The sequence below is a fragment of the Equus przewalskii genome, chromosome 19, assembly GCF_037783145.1.
Source record: "Equus przewalskii isolate Varuska chromosome 19, EquPr2, whole genome shotgun sequence".
NCBI classification, from domain to species: Eukaryota; Metazoa; Chordata; class Mammalia; order Perissodactyla; family Equidae; genus Equus; species Equus przewalskii.
In genome coordinates, this window is record NC_091849.1 from 58,312,270 (window position 1) to 58,333,788 (window position 21,519).

Below are 21,519 nucleotides of genomic sequence, written 5' to 3' on the forward strand. Positions count from 1 at the left end.
CCAATTATTTTCTTCAGATAGATTATCTGGATGATAGGTTTTCTGATAGTTTATGCATAAACATTTCTTTCACCATCCAATAGAGAGTAGTCAGGTGTAAGATTTCAGGGAGGCAATATTTTCACCGGGTGGTCTGTAGATGCCTGGCACTGTTTCTGAGGCTACAAATGCTGTTCCACTGTCTTGAAGCTATCAGTATTGCAAATAAAGAGTGTGATGCCTCTTGGATTACTTTTCCTTTGTAGGTAAATTGTCTTTTCTACCTTGAGGCTTGGTAGAAATTCCACTACGTGTCTTTCATCATTAACCTAGCTTGGAGAGAGAGCTTTTTAATATGCAGACCCAGTCCTTTCTTCAGCTCGGAGAAATATTCTACAATTTGATGAATGATTGCTTCTCTTCTAAATGTTGTTTTTGCTCCTTCTAGAGCCGCTCTCACTGCCGTGTTAGATCTCCTTGATCTGCTGTCCAACATGCTCAAGTTTCTTCACCGTGACACATTAACTAATTCATCCACTGAGTCCTTCAACAAACAATCCTTGAGCCTTGAGACCGTTATTTTTCTAAGCACAGTGCATATTTCAGTGAACAAATGTCTTTCACTCAGGAGGTTCATTACTTTGTAGGAGAGGACAGAAAATAAAGAATTAGATATTGAATATTTCAAGAGAAAAGCCGCGTAAGTTCAAGTTTATAGGAAGCACAAGTGGTTGCTAGTTTTCTAAAGTTTGCCAGGGATAGCTTCCTGAGAAAATTACTATTTCATAAGACCAGGAGAAATTTAGGGTGAGAGTCGTGTATGTACATGAAGATAAAACAGATCCCCATTTCTTTCTTTCTTTTTTTCTATTTTTTCTCCCCAAATCCCCCCAGTACATAGTTGTATATTTTTAGTGTGGGTCCTTCTAGTTGTGGCATGTGGGATGCCACCTCAGCATGGCCTGATGAACGGTGAAATGTCGGAGCCCAGGTTCAGAGCTGGCGAAATCCTGAGCCACTGAAGCAGAGCACACAAACTTAACCACTCAGCCAGGGGACTGGCCCCAACAGATCCCCATTTCTTTATTCTTTTCTCTACTTTAAAGTTCTTTTTCCTTGAAACAATTTTTATTTCCATAATTTGAGTCATTATTTTCCTTTCAACTTTTTAACCAAACTGTTTAATTGAAAAATACGTTTTTTAGATGTAGTCTTGGTCTCTATGTGCATGTATGTGCTCTCCTCTTGAATCTCTTTACTTATTTTGACTGTAGATATCTAATTTAAGTTGTCCTCTCTTTCCTCCAAAGACTCTAAGCCCCTCGAGTTGTATTAATTTTATTTGACCTCATTTTCCTCTCCTTAGTCTCTGGCCTCTCTTAAGGGATATTTTTCTTTGCCAACTCATCAGGTATCTGGTCTCATTGCCTCCCTGTCCTAAGTGAGGCATCCTTCAGTGAATGGAAGGAAAATTAGGCCAAGGAAGTTGAAGCAGTTAGGCTCCTAGTCCTGGGGTCCTGGACCTGGCCTCTCTCCTCCTGGTATCACTGAGAATACTCCCGTCCTCTGTAGCCGATAGCCTTCAGTACTTAAATTCAGACCTTCATTGCCCCTTTGTGGCAAAGAGAGGCAAGAATACTTGAGTAGGCTCACTTCGACCTACCCTCAAACAATCAAAGTGTTTATACTGAAGAAGCAGCCACTATTATCTGATTATTACCCTGATGCCCCCATGCTAATTTATAAATGCTTGCCTAGCTCACAAAGCAAGAAAAATCTGCATAAATTGCTTCTGTTGAGATAGGTGGGAGAAGCTAAAACCTAATTCATTTTAGCTGCTCAAGGTGTCCAGCAACCATTCTGGTCAAAGAAGTCAGTCATTTAAAATATGGGGGGAGGGGAAAGGAATGCTTTCCAGATCGCCATGTTCCTGGAATATCCAATGTATAGCTATATTTTTGTATAAAACTATTCTTTTATTATAAACATGAGAGTATTAGAAACAGGAAATATTTTTGTGAGATTGATGGGTAAGAGGAATGTAAATAATCATGATAAAAATGTTTGAGGTGTTATTCTTCATGGTAAAAAGGAAGATAATATATAGAAAAGCAAAGAGGACCTGAAAAGATACATGTAAGAAAAGAAAAGAAAGATAATGGGAATAGAATATTTTAGTGGAAAAGCTAGGAGAAAAGGAGCACACTTCTACCTCCCACCCGCCCAGAAATGATTTTCTATAACTGCCTGAAATGTCTTTACCTTATTGGGTTGCATTTTCATCAATTAAGTCAATATTTATTACACAATTAGCTTTACTCTATTTCTTGGACAGAGTATCGCAAACTTTATTCAATGACGTTTGGAATACACGCTCCTGATTTTGGTGAGAAGTGTCAGGCTCTGCTGAGAAGGCAGAATTGAACAAAACAGAGTAATAACAGCAAAATCAGAGCAAAATTTCATCACCATTGTTTTGATAAATACTTCATGTAATAGAGCAATTCTGGTACTTATGACAGTTTTTTATTTATAAATTGAATAGAATTCACAAGATAAAATAAAAATCAGTGAACCTAAATATTTAAGATATTTTAAATACGTTTCTAAAATGCATTTTTTCCAAGATATCAAGGAAAACATGAATTTAATAAAACTAAAAATTAAATGCACAATGCTGTTATAATGGATTGGTAATAAAGTTATTAAAGTAATGTATGAAGATAATGAAGTAACTACTCCATAAAACAAAAAATTGAAAGTGAAAATTAAGTATTACTTGATTTTTTTTTAAGAGCTAGCTTCAAAGACAGTATGTCAACAGTGTCACTAGTGGATCAGGAGTATGTTCTTGCTCAGAGTTTTCTAGCTGCTGAAATAGCTCTTTCAAACTCTATACTATTCCAGGAAATGGAAAGGAGATAGTTATAAATACAGCTCCAAGTGATTCTCTCTGACTGTTGTCTTGAAATACTCCCGTCATTGGTTTGGCACTTAGAGGAGGGTTTTGGTACATTTGTTATCAGGGCCTGAACCATTCTGTTATAAACAAGCTGTAATTTTTGTCTCAAATAAAGCATTGTGGTTCACTTTTGTCTTCTCTGTTTTCATCATGTATAGATGCTCATGCAGAGTTACTTGCATCAATTTCAACACTGTTATGTACCTATTCCACTTCTTGGAAAAAAGTCTTTGAAGTAAATACAGACTTAGTCTTACAACAGAAGCTTTGCAATATCACTGTATGCTTACTTATTGTGACTTGTGTAGGCACAGACAGCTGTCTAACTTATAGACTACCTCATTTCATCAATTTATCTTTTTTAGCATAAACTGGGCAAATGAATCACTGTCTGGATCTCAAAACATAAGTGATTGATATTGCATAGTTCTTTAAACCTAAACATAAAGTTATTAGACAAAAAATATCTGTATTTTGGTAATTAAAACTATCATGATATACTTAAACCCCAGAATATGGGAAGCCAGTATTAAAAATATTAAGACAGGGCCGGCCCCATGGCTCAGCGGTTAAGTTTGCACGTTCCGCTTCTTGGAGGCCTGGGTTTTGCCAGTTCGGATCCCGGTTGCAGACATGGCACCACTTGGCAAAAGCCATGCCGTAGTAGGCATCCTACATATAAAGTAGAGGAAGACGGCATGGATGTTAGCTCAGGGCTGGTCTTCCTCAGCAAAAAGAAGAGGATTGGCAGTGGTTATGTCAGGGCTGATCTTCCTCAAAGAAAAAAAAAAAACAATAAAAACAATTAAGACAACAATTCCTCTGTTTTACTATACATTAGACTGTGAAGCAAGGAGAAAATTGTAAATACATAAAAATATAATGACAGATAGTGATAAATGCTGTAAAATTAAAAAAAATAATAAAGCCAGTTTAAAGTGCAGAGAATAATTAAGAGGAGCTATTTTAGGAATGTTTATCAAGATCCACAAGAAAGAAATCTTTGAGGAGATGATATTTCAGCAAAACTTTCAAAGAAATGAACATCGAGTTACCATAGTTTCTGGGGTAAATGCTCTTCTGATAGGAGACCGAAAATACAAAGGCTTGGAGCGGGAGATGCTTAAGGTATTCAAACAACTTCCTGAAGAGCAAAGTGGTAGGAGTTGAGTAACAGAAGTGTACACAGTAGGAGATGATGCTGAGCAATAAGCAGGAACAATATATGGCTAAACTTGTAAGCATTTTAAATATTTTTGATGTCATTAAATGTTATGGAAACCCATCGAATGAGAGTGGCACGGCAGTAACATGATTTTAAAGCAAATATACTGTCTTGTGTGGAAAAGAGATGATAAGAAAGCAAACTATTTCAAATTTGCTCTCTCTATGGCTTTCAGCATCTAAGATGTTGGCAACTATCTTCCAATTGCTCAGGCCAAAAACTACAGAGCCATTATATTTACTCTCTTTCTCTTTAACTCAGTCAGGTATAAGGGACAATCCTATTGATTCCATCTTAAAAATGTATCCATAATCCAAACACTGCTTACCATGTCTTCTCTCCCATCCTGGTCCAAATCACTATCTTCTCCTATCTAGATTACTACATTCACTCCTAACGGGTCTCTTTGCATCTACCTATGCATCTCTAAAGTTTCTTTTCATCAGAACAGCCAAAGAACCATTTCGAAATCTAAGCAAGATAATGTCATTCATTTGCCAATCACACTTCCTATTTTACCTAGAGTAAACTCAAAGACCTTAAAATGGCATGCATGGTCCACAACTGCCCCCAGCTCCGATTTCCTCTCCATCCTCACTGCTTCCCCCTGTTTTCTTCAGACCAGTTACAGTAGCCTCTTTAGTACGATCTAAATAGGCCAAGGTTTTTGCATTGGGTATTCCCTCTGCCATGGACATTCTTTCCCTAGGTAGCTGCGTGTTCCATCACCTCACTCAAACTATTGCCCAACCATTAGCTTTCTCAATGAGGCTCTCATCCACTCTTCTACATGTAGCTGAATGAAGAGACAAAGTAAGGAGGCACAGTGGGATGCTAACAAACTGTTCCAGATGAGTACTTTTGATGTTTTTAGCAAGGTGTTAATTTCATACTGACAAAAATGTTTATATCCATGGTGTATATTTATGGGAGAGTTTAAAGGAATTGTTGATGGACAAGAAGTGGGCTGACAGAGACGCAGAGAAATCAAAGATAAATCTAAAGAACACTGACAGAAAAGCAAGTTTATCCAGGGATTGAAAATCAACCACTCTTTTGGAATATATTAAGTTTGAGAGGCCACATCAGACATGCATGAAAATAGACCAGGTGTACCTGGTGGGATGCAGAATTAAACTAGTTTGGTGTTTTCAGGTCAACATAACATAGAAAAAGAGAGCCAAGGAGTTGAGAGTGGATATATGCGTATGCTTTGTGAAAAGGAAAATGAGGACCTGCCAAGGGTGATGGACAGAGGAGAGCATGTGCAGTCAAATAATTAGAGGTACCTGTTGGTTATGGAGAAACATTACTCCGTAATTTAGGTATTAGAGTACATGAGTGAGTGAGCTTGAAATATATGTGAAATGATGATCAGAGAGTGGAAACATTTAAATCAGGGTGTTGCAGCATGTGCAATTACAGGTCATGATAAATTATAAGATATGACCACAGGAAATGAGCCAAGATCAAGAGGAGAAGGAAAAAAAATTTTGTAAAAAAAATGCTGAAGGATTTAAGTAAAGACGGTGAGTGGATTTCCAAGATAAATATTGAAGTCATCAAGAAAGATGAAAATAGTGGTAGAGAAAAGGAGAGAAAGCCCGATGCTAAAGCCTTTAGTGAGGAGTGGACAGCAACTGAGAGAAGAGGGGATACTTGAAAGGAACCTTGGGAGGTAGAAAGAGAGAGTTAGAGAACGGTAGAGCTGATGTCATATGCTAAAAATGGATAGGCTTTTCAGAAAGAGGAAGAAAAATGGTCTGGATATGGCAACAAGGGCAAGGCTACCTATACACTTCCCTGCCAGTGGTTTGCAGGTTGTAGAAGGGCAGACAGTAGTCACCCAAGAGGACTACGGGTCCTCAGGTTTCAGTCAGAAAAAGAAAGGAAGGTATACAAAAGAGACTTGGTACTGCAGAATTTGCTGCTGACCAAATGAGATCCTGAGGGCGCAGCAGAAGAATATTGGATACTAAGAAATGTTAAAGCACTATGTGCAGAGCATTATGGGGCCAAGCTTCATTTGATCAGGTATGTCCTGGAAGACTTAGAGGTCACCTGATGTTAATTGAAGCTTTATGTTCATAGGTCTGTATGAACTTCTGTCATAATATTTTATTCTTATTTATTATTTACAGGGAATTAGTAGGCCAAAGACTAATGGGAGAAAGGTTATACCAATGAGATCATATTTTCTCAAAATGAGCACTTAGATTTGGGGATGACTTCAGTCAACTATAACAGTTCCTGAAAATATAAAATGACATTAATAGCAGCAGGAGCTACTCTTGGTGAGGAAATGTCAACCATGTTCCAGCTATTTTCAATTGTAATACAGCTTATAACCAGAATGTGAAATTATAAAACTATATTTAAACTTTAACAAACTTTTTTTCTATGTTACAGTTTAGAATGATTTATTCAAAAGGGAAGGTTGGCCTTATAAATATGGCTATTGGTTTCAAGGAAAGAAAAATGTAGCAGCCCAGCTTTTGAGATAATTAACTCCACGAGGTTGAGGTTTCCTGTTGGTTGAGAATTATTGAGTGACCAAGTGGAAGCATTCCATTAATTAACACATTCATCATCAGAATGTGTGACTGCTGTTTTAAAAAGCATTTTTCAAAATTAATGTGAAAATATAACTTTATTATATGTTGAAAGGAAACATGCTGACCTATGCATTTCTGTGGTGCAATGTTCTATTTGAAAGTCGCAATGCATGCTTAATTAGGTTTACCTGTGACACAAATTGAAAACCCAAACACTACCAGTGGCTGGTATGGTGAGACATCACACAGGCTAATGAAATGCTGAAACTGACTTGAGAAAAAGAAAAGTATTTTAATACATTGAATTGGCACCTAAGCAGAACAAGCTATAATTGCAACTCCCTGAGTAGGAACCAGGAAAAAACAAAACAATAAGCTGAGAAAACAAAATAGAGCATCATTATCCCATGGAATATTTTAGAATTTGAGCGGAGAAAATAAAAGGTTTAGAAAGCAAAAATCTGTATATCATGAAATTTCTGATTTTTTAAAGACATAATATTTATATTTTTCCAATATCTAGCTTCTAATGTCTTTTCCAAAGATAACTCTCAGTAAATATTTGCTAAAAATTTATTTTCAGACTGGAAAAACTTGTCATAAGAGAAAGATACTAGCTGGTTTTATTAACATTTATTTCCTGATTCAGGTTTCCTCATTTCCATCTGAATATTCAGAATGTGATTATCTTTACATATAGAAAATGTTAGTCATTGCACTCAGTAAATATTATAATAGGTAAGTGTGTGCGTCCGTGCACGTGTGCACATGCACGTGCTGTGTGTGGTGTGTGATGGCAATATTTGGAGTGTTGTTCATAAGGTCTTCAAAATCCTTACATAGTCTTCAAGTACAAACACATCCCACTCTAGTGTATAGTGCAGAACTCAGAATCCTGTATGTCAGGTCATAAGGCCCTTCCCTCCACTACCCCTGCACCTCCATCAGAGGGATCATCAGGGACCCTAGAGAGCCTCAGTGGAGCTGTACTCTGCAGTACTCTGGGCACTGCTGCTTGTGTAAATGAGTTGGGGCCCACAGAGACCTGTGGCTTTAGCACTGCCTTTGGAGGAGCTTCCAAGGGCTGTCCATTGAGCTCTGCAAGCTCCTGACAAGCCCTCATATCCCTAATATGATGCCAACACTCATGATTGCCCCACTATGATCTACCTTCGAGGCCATCAAGGTTAACACATAATCACCATTTACCTCAGACACCCCAAGAAGCCAGAGGCTCCCAGGTCATTCCTCACCATGTGGATCTTTCCCCCAATCAGCTCTGTACACGTTTTCATTTGGACTTCAATTTCTTAAGTGGTAGCTACTCTCTCCCTCACCCCTCACATTTCAGGGCCTGGATGTTAGGGGAGACACCTTCCTTTTTCCTCATTTTGGTTTTAAGATCAATATTTCACCCTTCTCCTTAAAAATCTCAATCATGTGAAGGTAGTGCCATCAACTATGCTACACATATCTTCTCCTGTTGAATTCATACCTAACCCTTCTCACCACTCCCTCTAATTCTAATTCTTTAACATTTAACACTTGGCTCATTATCTTTTTCTAATACAATTCCAGTCTTACTTAGTTATTTCAATATCTGCAGAGTTGATCCACTTAAAACGCCAGCTTCTTAGAGGAGGAGATCATCTCAACACAAAGATCTCAGTCTTCTTCTTGACTTTCCAACCTGCTCCCACTGTATGACTCTATATACTATCATTATACCATACCATCATACATAATTATATTCCCTCCACAATCATGACTTCCTGAATCTCCATTTCAAGTATCTCATCTTCTACCCACAGCCTCATTTCCCTTTCCAGTTCACTCTTTCTAGTCCTTTGAAGGCAATTTTTTACCACCATAATCCATTGACCCTACTAAATCTTCAATGTCTCTCATCTTTATTATATCCTCACTTCCTTACTTACTTGAATTTGATTCCATGATCCATTTCTATACTCACTTCTTACATACATCCTCAAATCACTTACTCCTTTCCCCATTATTGTAGGCCGGTCAAGACCCAATCCTAGTTTAATTCAACACTCAAGCTATTTCATGTGGGCATAAGAGTAACTAAACATGGTTTGAGGATGCCACACTTCGTTGTGGACAGAATGCACTTTAAATTAATGCTCACTAACTGCAAAGAGACCCTTATTGCTGCATATCAATAATCCTATATTTCCCTCTCACTCATCTGGAGCTCTTCATACTTTTCCATCTCACCTTGCTTCTTATTTCACGTGAGGACTAGAACAATCAGGAGACACTTTCTGAATGATTCGACACCACATATTCAAAACACCCATATCAGTACAAATATTTGACTTTTCTCTATTATAATTGATAGAATGTGGGCCATCTCATCTAAGCTAACTCCTTTGCTTGTGTACTATATTCCAACCCATCTCTCCTACTATTTAAAAATGACCTGTTTTGAACTTCCTTCAGCTGCCACCCCCTTACTCTCTATCACTACTATCCTTCACAGGAAAAGCCCATTTCTTTCCTTCCATTCGTTTGTGAATTGATCTAATCAATATTTTTCCCATCATTCTGTGAAACTGCTCTTTTCAAGGAAACCATTATCTCCAATTTCCAATTGCAAAAATCAATCCTCATTTTCCTCTAAGTAGATCTAGCCACATATTTTGAGACCATCTAATATTGTCTTAATATTCTTAAAATATTTCATAGTGTCTGAGATGACTCTCTGTATTTTTCTGACCTCAACTCACTAGTACTTTTCAGTTTCATATTCCTATCCTTTCATCCCTTAACTGTAAGAGTGTCCAAGGTCTCAGTGTGCAAACCTCTCACTTCCCTCTCTAGGCTCACTACAAGGTGATCTCATGCAGTTTCCTGGTGTTAAAGGCCATGGCTATGTGGCTGGCTTTCAAATGTATATTTGTATCCCAGACGTCTCCTCTAAACTGGAATTAACCTACCTGAATGCCTACCTTAGCATTCCACTTCGCTGCATGAGGTGTCTCAGCTAACTTGTCCCAGACTGACTTCTTGATTTCCATCCCTCTCAACCATGCTTCTCTTCCTACATATTTCCCCATTTTAGAAGATTATACCCCAACTCTTCAATGGAGCAAACAATCTTAGAGTTACCCTTGGCTTCTTATTATCTCTTGACGCACATCCAGTCCTTCAGCAAAACATTGAATCTTCTTTAGAAATATATTCCAAATCTGGTCCTTAATTCCATCATCGTGTGTCTCTTTGGAGGGAATGTCATCACCACTATCTCTAGCTGTAGTAGTATACTAGCTTCCTAGCTCATCTCCCTGTGCCTTCACTTGGGATCATACGTCAGAAGTCGAGTCTGGAAAAAGGAGTTGGAACGATTCTGTAAAATAGCATCCATCCACTAGAATGTAAGTTTCTTGAGGGAAGGGTGTTTTGCCTGCTTTTCTTTTCTTTTTTTCTACTGCTATAGAAGAGTTTCCATTATAGGAGGAATGTTCCTGGAAAAGTAGGCGCTCAATAATTAATCATTAAATGAATGAATGAATGAGTCACTTTATGCCATATCCAGAGTTAAGACCTTCCATCTTACCCAGTAAAATCAAAACGCTACAAACAAATTAAATAATGAATTAAATAAACTATTTGGGAAATTCTTTATGTGTTACACAGTAAAAGGCTCCAGAGCTGCAAAACGATTAAACCACAGTCGCCCTCTTGAACAGCTTAGAGTGGAATAGACTTTCATAGTAATTCAAAATTATTGTATATAAAGCAATAAACTATATTGCAGGGATATTTTGTTTTCTTTTAGTAGCTAACTAATTTGAGTGAACAATAGAACTACAAATATGACAAAAGGTTAACCATTTAAAATATGTGATCAAATGAAATCAATGATTTACAAAGATTTCCAGTGTATTAATTTTCAGGTTTTCAGTTGTAAATAATATCTCAATGCAAAAACTAAACTGACACTGGCCTTATTGGCCCATATGAGCAAACTGTTTAGAGGTAGTCCTTGCATCATGCAGAGCTAGATCATAGTTCTGGCTTTCTTGTTGATCCTCTCAACTCTACACTTATTTGCATTTTGGCTTTGTCCTCTAGCTGGATTTCCTTATGATTGCAAGATGACATCCAGTAGCACAGCTACATACTGCAAATCATTTCCCCCCACCCCTCCACCCCCACAGGAGAAGATTTGCCCAATCTTCCTCTTGTCTTCCCTCCCCAAAGCCCCAGTGCATAGTTGTATATCCTAGTTGCAAATTGTTCCAGTTCTTCTATGTGAGCCACTGCCACAGCATGGCAACTGACAGATGATAACATGCTTCCATGACTGGGAAGCAAACCTGGGACACTAAAGCAGTGAGCACAGAACTTAAACCACTAGGCCATCAGGACTGGCTCACTGCAGGTCAGTTTTTTGATGTCACTGTGGAGTTTGACGGTTTCACTCTCCCTTAAAACCTCTAGCAGGAATTTCAGTGTCACTCAAGGATAGACTTTCTGCCAAATCCTAATTTGAAGTATCAAAGGGCAAAAAAGTGCCAAACAGACCTTGAAACAACTCATTTCCTGTGGCCAAACAAACACAAAAAGGTGAAAAACTCTTCTTTTGCTCTTATAGTCAGAGAGGAACGATGGTAGAGAAGAGTGGGAGGAATTCTCTGCTTTCTGTTCTCCCATTTCTGTGACAAGTCCTGGTGCTGGAAGTGGGCAAGTGTTTCCACACCACAGCATTCACTGTGAATGACTTTACTGTGCAGCCGGTCTTGAGGTTGGGCCACTCTTCTTCTTGAGGTCTTCTTCTTGAGGTCTTGAGGTTGGGCCACTCTTCTGGTCAAATGCTCGTGTGGCTCCTGGGTCTTTGTGTATTTGAGAGCCAAGAAACTCAGAGCACAGCCTTCCATCATACTATAATCATACTATAATTATATTGAAAGTCTCTGCTGTCTCCTAGAGGATAGATCAAGGAGTTTGCTTCTTAGGATACCATAGACAGGTAGACATCCAACCTAGTTTAGTCTCTGAGAATGTTTCTCTCCTTTTTCACTCCCTCTGATGACACATCTATTCTTCTCCCCTCAGCATAAATCCTCTCTAATGTGTCATAATTCACATTTAATTGTCTTAATCTCTCGTACATTTCTTTGGGTACTGAATAGTCTCCTCCAATGCTTTTTCTTCATCCTTCTCCAACCTGCGCTGTACTTCAGGATGCTGGCGAGTGACTGGGTTCTACTAACGTGCTGGACCAGCAGAAAGTCAGAAGGTGAGAGGAGAATACCATCAGGTATTCCCTCTCCACTCTCTCACTGCCAGGTGTTAGGTTGACAGTAACTATGTTCATCTACATAAGTTCATAGTTGGCGTCAGAATGTTCTGTACTACAGCTACACTTCTCTCTCTGGCTTCTATTAACTCATTCTTAGCTTGCCCTTCAGCATAGGGAAGGCAAACAGCTCCCCACTGTTTCTAAATGCAGGATGATTAATCATACATTGTTAGTTTCCCTTAATCCTCATACCCTTTACTCCTTTCATTCAACTCTTCTAAATTACTCTGAGTGAGCCATCTGTTTCCTGGCAGAACCTTAGCTGATTTCCTTTGAGTATTAACAGAAACTCTTCAAGTATTCTTATAAATCATTTTTCATTTTCTGCAATTACTATAGTTCACAAACTCCATTTTATTTTCAAATTATTAGCCAAAGTATTGACACCCCTAACCAAAATAACCCTCAGTAATTTCAGAGAATCAACAAAGTTGTGTTCCACCTTTCTGATGACTCCAAGACATCATTATCCCTCTTCCTTTTCCACCAGATCCCACTTGTGCCCTGTCTGCTCCCAGCAATGCCACTTTTGATGTTTCACTACCGTACTTACTGTTCTTAAAAAAAAATTTTTATGCCATAAACAACTAAAACTTTCAGCCTTCTAAGTATTAAGGGAAATGTCAGTTTGTAGGCACACGTAATAGTTAGCTTTTCTAATACTGCCTTGCTTGTAGGTCACTAGAAGCTGAATAATTCTCATAACTAGAGTTTTATTCTCCTTCTCGAGGAGGTAATTTTGCTTCAGTTCCTCTCTCTCATCTAATTATAGGAATTTAGATCTAGTCCACAAGTTAAAGTAGAGAAACTGATACTATCATCACCTTTGTATTCTCCTCTTCATTTCGCTCCTTCCCCAACCCCACACTTTTTTCTCCTGGGTTCAGAACAGAAGAGGAGAAGCTTGGGTTTGTGGGGTGTAGATACAGTAAGGGAAAAAGGAGAGGAGGATTTTCTGCATTGGTGCTGTTGGAGCTCGGCTCATCTTAACCAGTGATTCTCAATGTACAGTCTTCAGATCAGCAGCATCAGTGTCACTTGAGAATTTGTTAGACATGCACATTTGCAACCTCCACCCCAGACTTAGTGAATTAGAAACTCTAGGATCAAGGTTTTAAACGGCCCTTCAGGAAATTCTAATGCACTCAAGTCTGGTGCCACCAAAATGTGAGAATCACTGATCTAAAAAAATATGCCTTCTAGCATAGCAATGCACAGAGAAATTTTTAACTTAAAGGCATTTAAGTTGAAGGGGTTTTATTTTTCTTATTATTTTCAGTCATTCCCTTAATCTTTTTTGTGAAAAGAAAAACAGACAAGACTAATTTTTTGTCATTGTTTTAAGTTTATGCCTTATTAATTTATATTGATTATATCGCCATTACTTCAACTGAGTGAGAGTTAGGAATTTTTTGAGTGTCACTAGTGAGTTTGGGGGGTTGGAAACTGGGGCTGAAAATTCTGCTTCCATGTTCCAAATTTTGGCCATACTCTTACTGATTTCTGAGGCTTAGATTTTCACTCATCATTCAAATTTGACAATGTGTTATTTCTGCCTCGTTGAAGCAGTTTTGTTTTTATTCTCCTGTCACTTGCCTTGTTTTTTCCCTCTGATAATCAGGAGTCTGATTTAACCAAATGAGAGGAAAATGTTTTTAGTTAAGTAGATTCAAGATGAGCACAATGTACACCAAAGTCTTAAAGAATGTGGGCAGTTCCCACAATTAGAAGACACACAGTGGCTCATATTAATTTCATGAGTAATTTTACTTCAAAGTTTTTACAACTTGCTTAACTACTTAACATATTTCATCCATCCTAGGGAAACCTAACTTTAATTTCTACAACTTCCATCCCATCTAAAACATGCTTAACAAAGCATTCTGGATCAAAATCTATCATTTTAAAATTAAATCCATTAAATAGTAACAGAACAATCAACTGAGGGATGGCAACAATGCCTCTGGTTATCTAGTTTTTCCTTTGATGATGAGATCAAAAACAAAGTCTTCCAGACAACCAGAAAACGCTAATAATAAGGACCAAAAAAAGCATCATACTTAATACAAAAGATTTTTAAAAATAAATATTATATGTGGATGTATATTTACCCCTATTTATATAATGCTATCCATATTTTTTAAAGTTGATTACTTTTCTAAGTAGATTCATAAATATACTAGCACTATTAGGCTCAGAAAAAGAAATGACATATTAAAAAGTCAATATTTTTAAAAGGACAATAATTGGATTTATTGGTAAATTAACATTCCCATGCACAAAATGATTGGATGAGTTAGATCTTCCAAGATCTTGACATAATGAGGAAGTTTCTCTTCATGCTCTTTTGAAAATGTCACATTTTAAAAGCTTAATATATTTTTTAAATCTTGCATTTAGATTCCGTTGAAACTGATGAAAATATTGTTAGTCATTTATCAGTGATGTGTATGCATATTCTGTTCTTTTCAATGTGTTTTAAGACTTTCTTGTACTACAGCTTTTAATTTTCTGCCTTTATGAATATTCTAAAATTTTAAAAGGCTGTTTACTACCCTTCAGTAATGCCCAACAGAACTTACTTTAAGCAGCCAGATAAAAGTCAAGTAAGTGTGAAGAGTACAAATTATACTTCTTAATGGTGTGAGAAAGTATCTCTAAGCCTATTTAAAATGATTAAAATTATAGGCCCTAATAACTAGGTCACTTCTGTCATTTACGAATGGGTAATTTTTTCAAATTCTTATTTAAATAAAGCACTGTTTACTAAAAGTTTGCCTAAAGACCCTAACTAAAAATTATCAGCTGAGATCTGTGAACCGAAGGAAGAGATGGTTACTCTGCACTTTCAAAATATAACCTTAATGTTGTATGTGTACAGTAGAAATAATACTATGGGTATTTACATTTATCACTTCATTCTAGACCTTTAAATATTATTCAGTTATCCTAAAAATCCCATTATACAATAAGATACATTTTATAAGTGTGTGCCCAAATTATGTCTGAGAATTTCTTAAATATTTTTTAAAAACCAATACCACACCAATTAAATAACCCATAAAAAACATGAAAAGTTTCTCCTTAACTTAAGTAGAATATTACATGCCATAAAATAAAATTAAAGTTTAAAACAGAACATGCTGTTTTATTTTTGGTTTGAAAATTCACGTATTTTTTTTGTTTAAAAAAAGGAAATTAGTTAATTATACCTGCAGTGATAGTCTTTCTCATATTTCACACATGTGGCATTATTCTTGCATGGAAATTGCTCACGTGGTGTTTGAAGTCTCTTACAAAGCTTGCCTGTAAATGCTGTGGAACAGATGCACATGATTTCCTAGGAAAGACGAAAAAGTATTTTTTATAAAAGCATTGGGATATTTCAGAGATAATAGAAGGATTCTTACCAAGAGAGGGTTGGAAATGATTTTCATAAACATGTAGTAGAAGTTCTCTGTGCAACAATGTGGAAGATTCTACTTTCCAAAATGTCACAACAATGCTTCCCATCTCACATACTCTTCCTTCCTACTACAGAAATTCAACACTCCTCTAATTGAGAATTGGGGACTATATTCCCTTTCCTTGAACATCAGCATGTTGTGACTATAGAACAAGTGATGCTCTGTGACTTTCAAGGCTATTTTTAAGAGGCCATACAATGTCTGTTTAATTATCTTGGGAGGCTTGCTCTTGGAAGACACCATATTGTTGCCAAGCCATATAGAGAAGTTACACTTAGGGTTCTGGCTTACAGCTCCAGTTGAGGGACCAGCTGACAGCTAACATCAAATACAAGACATAGGAGTAAGGAAGACCTTAAGATACGAATATGAATTCATATTATGAATTCAAATATGAACCTAACTAAAATGTAAAGAAAGTCATTTGTGGGAACTATTAAATTGTTTCCTAGTCTTATTTAGTTAAATGTTAAGTTAAAATGTTAAAATGCAATAATATCAAATAATCAAGTAATAGACTAAAAATTAAAAATAAATAAATATGAAAAGTTTACAAAATTACATTATTCACAAGGGAGAATTCTGGTGGAAGAGAAAGAAAATGAAATTGAAGAGTGTTTTTGGAATTGGGATTTCTATTTAAAATGGAGAAAAAATGAAAATAAACAAATAAAGTAGCTCCTCTGATTTTCCTGAGTTTGAAGATTATAATACGTTAATAAAAACTTCAATTACTTGTACTTTTCAAATAGTTTGATAATGGTAAAAAATATTGTAAAACTACTCTCTTGTATGTTAGATTCAGACTTACATTTGGAATATCAATGCAGTCAGCACCGTCCTGACATCGTACAGAACACTCATTGACATCAGTTTCACAGCTTTGATTGAGAAATCCTTCTGGGCATTCAAAAATGCAAGCCAAGCTTTTATTTTGGCAAATTCCTTCTTTCCAAAAAGACTGAGAAATGCAATATTTCTTTGACTCCTCACAGAATGGACCTTAAAAAAATCACACACGCAAAGAAAATATGAGCATAGATATGTAGCAAAAATCATTGTAGAAAAAGTTTCTAGAGTTCATGAAATCTTTTTTTTAACAGATTTATCATGGTATAGCTTCCATATCATAAAGTTCACCCATTGAAAATCAATAATTCAGTAACTTTTGCAGATGTCTAGAGCTATTTAACCATCAGCGTTATTCAGTTTGGCACATTCCATTCCCCAAAGAAGAGCTCTTGTGCATCACTCACTGTTCCCAACTCCAGCCCCAGGCAACCATTATTCTTTCTGTCTCTATAGATTTGTTTTTTCTGGGCATTTCATATAAATGAAACGGTACAATATGTTGTCTTTCGTGATTGGTTTCTTTTGCTTAGCATAGTTTTTTAAGGATTTTTCATGTTGTCTCATGTATCAGTAATTTGTAACTTTTTATTGCCAAAGAGTAATTCACGTTGTATACAACATTTTGTTTATTCACTCATCAGTTGGCAAACATTTGGGTTGTTTCCACTTTTTAACTTTTTTATTGAGATGTAATTGACATATAACATTATATTAGTTCTGGTGTGCAACATAATGATTCAATATACATATATAATTGTGAGATGATCACCACCATGTCTAGTTAACATTCATCACCACACATAGTACCATTTTCTTTTTCTCGTGATGAGAACTTTTAAGATCTGCTCTCTTAGCAACTAACTTTGATGAATAATGAATTCCCACACAGTATTTGGGTGGATAGATATTTTCATGTTTCTTGGACAGATTCCTATCACTGGAATTGCTGAGGTGTATAGTAAATTTATGTGTAACATTTTAAGAAACTGCCAAATAGTTTTGTAAAGTGGATGTGCCACTTTACATTCACACCAGCCAGGTATGAGATATCCCGTTTTTCCACATTCTTGTCAATATTTGATATTGTCTACTTTCTTTATCATAGCCCATTCTGGTGGGTGTAAAAGAGTATCCCCTCGTGGTTTCAACTCACAATTCCATGAGACTAAATGCTTTTGAGTATCTTCTCAAATGTTTATTAACCATCTGTATATCTTCACTAAAGAAACTTCTATTCAATTATGTAGATATTTAAAATCGTGCTGTTTATTCTCCTACTATTGAGTAGTGAGGGTTCTTTGTAAATCTTTAATACAATTCCATAATGAAATATATGTGACTTGCAAATATTTTCTCCTTTTCCTCCCTTTCTTTTTCTTTTCATTTTCTCACTTAGTGACTTTTGGACAGGAAAAGTTTTGATTTGACTAAGTCCAAATTATAATTTTTTCTTTTATTTCATTAAGGCAAATTTTAATTTATTTGTTTTATATATCACATTTTTGGTGCCACATCTAAGAACTCTTTGCCTAACCAAAGGTCATAAAAATTTTCTCTTCTATTTTATTAAAAGTTTCTTTTTTTATTTTGGAGGAAGATTTGCCCTGAGCTAACATCTGCTGCCAATCCTCCAGTTTTTGCTGAGAAAGATTGACCCTGAGCTAACATTTATGCCCATCTTCCTCTACTTTACATATGGGATGCTTGCCACAGTATGCCTGGATAAGCGGTGCAGAGGTCCTTGCCTGGGATCTGAACCGGCAAACACTAGGCCACCAAAGTGGAGCATGCAAAAGTAACTGCTGTGCCACCAGGCCAGCCCCTTATTAGAAGTTTTATAATTTTGGCTCTTACATTTAGATCTCTGATCCATGTGCGTTAACGTTTTTGTATGGTGTGAGACAATGATATGTTATTTCATATATATATTTTATATGTTTATATATTTATTTATTGTATGTTGATATACAATGTCCCAGCAAAAATTTTTTTAAAGACTGTCCTTTGCCCATTTAATTTCCTTTTCACTATTGTGGAAAATCAATTGACTGTAAATATAAAAATTGATTTCTGAACTCTCAATTCTATCCCATTGGCCTATATGCCTGTCCATATGCAACAACACATTGGATAAATTTAGCTTGATAGTAAGGTTTGAAATTGGGCAGTCCTCCTACTTTTCCTTTTTTTCTTTACAGTTTCATATAAAATTATGTATGAGCTTGTCAATTTCTACACAAAGTCTGCTAAAGTATTTGTAAGGATTCCAATGGATCAATAGATAACATCAAGAAGAATTACCATCTTAATAATATGAAGCTTTAATCAATGAATATGCAATATCTCTCCATTTGTTTAGAGGTTCTTTCATCTCTCTAAAAAATGTTGGGTAGTTTTAGTTAAATTTACAACTAAACATTTTATTCTTTTGATGCTATTGTTAAGGGAAATATTTTCTTAATTTTGTGTTTGGAATTTTGTTTCTAGTATACAGAAATACGATTTCTTTTTGTATATTGTCTTGTATCCTAGAAACTCTGTAAACCTGATTATTAGTCTGTAGTTCTTTTCCGGACTACAAATGTGATCAGGTCATTGTTAAGAAATGTAGTTTTACTTCTTCCTTTTCAATCTGTGTGTGCTTCTATCTCCCCCCCTTATCAAAGAGTCTGGAACATCCTGTACAAGGCTGACTGGAAGTCCTGGAAGTGGATGTCACTGTCTTGTTCCCATGGTGAGGGGAAAAATCTGTCCGTCTAACATCACTGGCATGACGTTAACTGAACAACTGTTATGAAAGCTTTTTGATCAGGTTGAGGGAGTTTTATTCTAATTTGTTCAGAGTTTTTATAATGAATGCAAGTTGGATTTTGTCAAATGGATTTTCTGCATCTACTGAGAGGATTATATGGTTTTGCCCTTTATTCTATTTATGTGGAGTATTACATTAATTGATTTTTCAGACATTAAACCTATCTTTCATTCCTGGGAAAAATCCCACTTTGTCAGAGCACAAAAATATTCTTACATGTTACTGGATTTGGTGTGCTCACATTTTGCTGAGGATTTCCAATCTATATTCATAAGTGATATTGGCTTTCAGTTTTCTTCTCCTGTGGTGGCTTTGCCTGGTTTTGGTTTGAGGGTAATACTGCCCTCTTAAAATGAGTTCAAAAGTGTTCCCTTCTCTTCTCTTCTTTTTTTTTTTTTTGAAAATTTCATCAGGATTAGTACTTATCCCTTAAATATTTGGTAGGTCTATATAGATTTTCTATTTCTTCTTGAGATAATTTTGGTAATCAGTGTCTTTCTAGGAATTTGTCCATTTCATTTACGTGGTCTAATTGTTTGGCATAACGGTGTTCGTAGTATTTCCTTATAACCCTTTTAATTTTGAATGGTCATTAATGATGTCCCCACTTAAATCTTGGTTTGGTTCATTTGTGTCTTCCATTGTATTTTCTTAGTCAGTCCAACTAAACATATTTGCATTTTGTTTTTCTTAAAAGTCAGTGTTTTGTTTTAGCAATTTTTCTCATAAGTTTTGATAATTTTTTCTCTAATCTTACCATTTCCTTTCTTTCATGTGTTCTAGGTTCAGTTTGCTCTTCTTTTCTAGTTATTTAAGGTAGAAGCTTAGAGCATTGATTTAAGACCTTTCTGTTTTCTTTTCTTTTCTCTCTCTCTTTTTTTTTTTTTGTGAGGAAGATTGGCCCTGAGCTAACATCTGTTGCCAACCTTCCTCTTTTTGCTTTAGGAAGATTGTCACTGAGCTAATATCTGTGCCAATATTCCTCTATTTTGTATGTGAGATGCTGCCACAGTGTGGCTTGGTGAGTGGTATTTAGGTCTGTGCCCAGGATCCAAACCCATGAACCCCGGGCTGCCAAAACAGAGTACGTGAACTTAACCACTACACAACCAGGCTGACCCCCACCTTTTCTTTTCTAACATAGAAACTTAGAACTATAAACTTCCCTATAGGCATTCTTTTAGCTACATTTTGTGAATTTTGACATGCTGTGTGTATCCTATTGTTATTTCTTCTTTGAATCAAATTATTTTAGGAATTTGCTTAATTTCCAAACATTTGGAGATTTCTCAAAAGTTTTCTGCTGTTGATTTCTAATTTAATTCGGTTAGGATTGGAGACCATATATCATATAATTTTCACTCCTTTGCTTTACTGAGACTTGTTTTCTGGCCATGCTCTTTTGTTTATACATTGTCTGTTAACACCAGAGTTGTGCAAGTGCATGTTTGGTACTTGATGCAACGTTAGAGGGAGTGCCTCTTTAGAGCTTGAGCCCTAGACAAGTCACTTGCTTCCCCCTAGTCCCTACTCTGATAATATCCTCCGAATAGAATTGATAAAGCAGTGGTATGAAGGTCCAGGCCTGGGAGCCCAAACACTGCAGCTTCTCTAAGACTTGGATCAACAGGTGCTTCACGGTAGAGGTGAGGAACTTTTGGGAGATTATGTTCAACACACTGTCATTAGGCACATCATAGAGACCACAAAAAGCACCTGTAGTAGTGGCCTGACAACCCTTGCCACATCTGTCAATTCCTAGATTTTGAAGCAAAATTTACCCTTTTACTCTTGTTGGCCTGAATAAGGCTTTGGACAATTCATACACGTTAAAGAGAGCTGAATGGGGAAATATTTGACTTCCTCCGAAAGACGGCATATTGGCCTCTAGAAATTATCTGCAGAAAATCTGAAAAGTATTTATACTTCAAGGTCATAAACTTTGTCAACCAGTTCACTATATAACCCAATGCTGACGAGTATACAAGTTTATTGGAAAAAATCTTTACATCCAACTCTTTCATTACTATATGGGCTTGAGCATCAAGAAACATTCAACTACAAAGAATTAAATTACTTATTAACAGTATACAAGCCAGAAAAAACCACTTAGATGATATGCTGTTAATTCATTTGAAGTTTGGATTGTGTGTTAAATTTTAAATATAAAGACATGGAGGCAGTATAAAATATGGAGCGACCACACTATTGGCATTACTATATTAAAGTGACTCGACCTCTAATTTCAGGATATTACTACATGAGTAATTATTTTGATCACAGAGGGAAGAATGAATGTGTACTGCTCAATGTTGTGATGTTAACACCACAGTATCCT

At 36.3% G+C, this 21,519-nt stretch overlaps 1 protein-coding gene across 2 annotated transcripts in view; it reads right to left on the reverse strand.

Annotated features, from left to right (window-relative positions):
- The window catches only part of LOC103546267 (protein eyes shut homolog), a 319,923-nt gene that overhangs the window by 42,268 nt on the left and 256,136 nt on the right, over positions 1-21,519 (reverse strand). For both annotated transcript variants that reach the window (XM_008512739.2, XM_070584833.1), the window contains 2 exons: positions 16,329-16,519; positions 15,263-15,390 (listed from right to left, as the gene is read on the reverse strand). In XM_008512739.2, the coding sequence (XP_008510961.1) occupies positions 15,263-15,390; positions 16,329-16,519 (319 nt within the window). The remainder of the gene's footprint in view (positions 1-15,262; positions 15,391-16,328; positions 16,520-21,519) is intronic.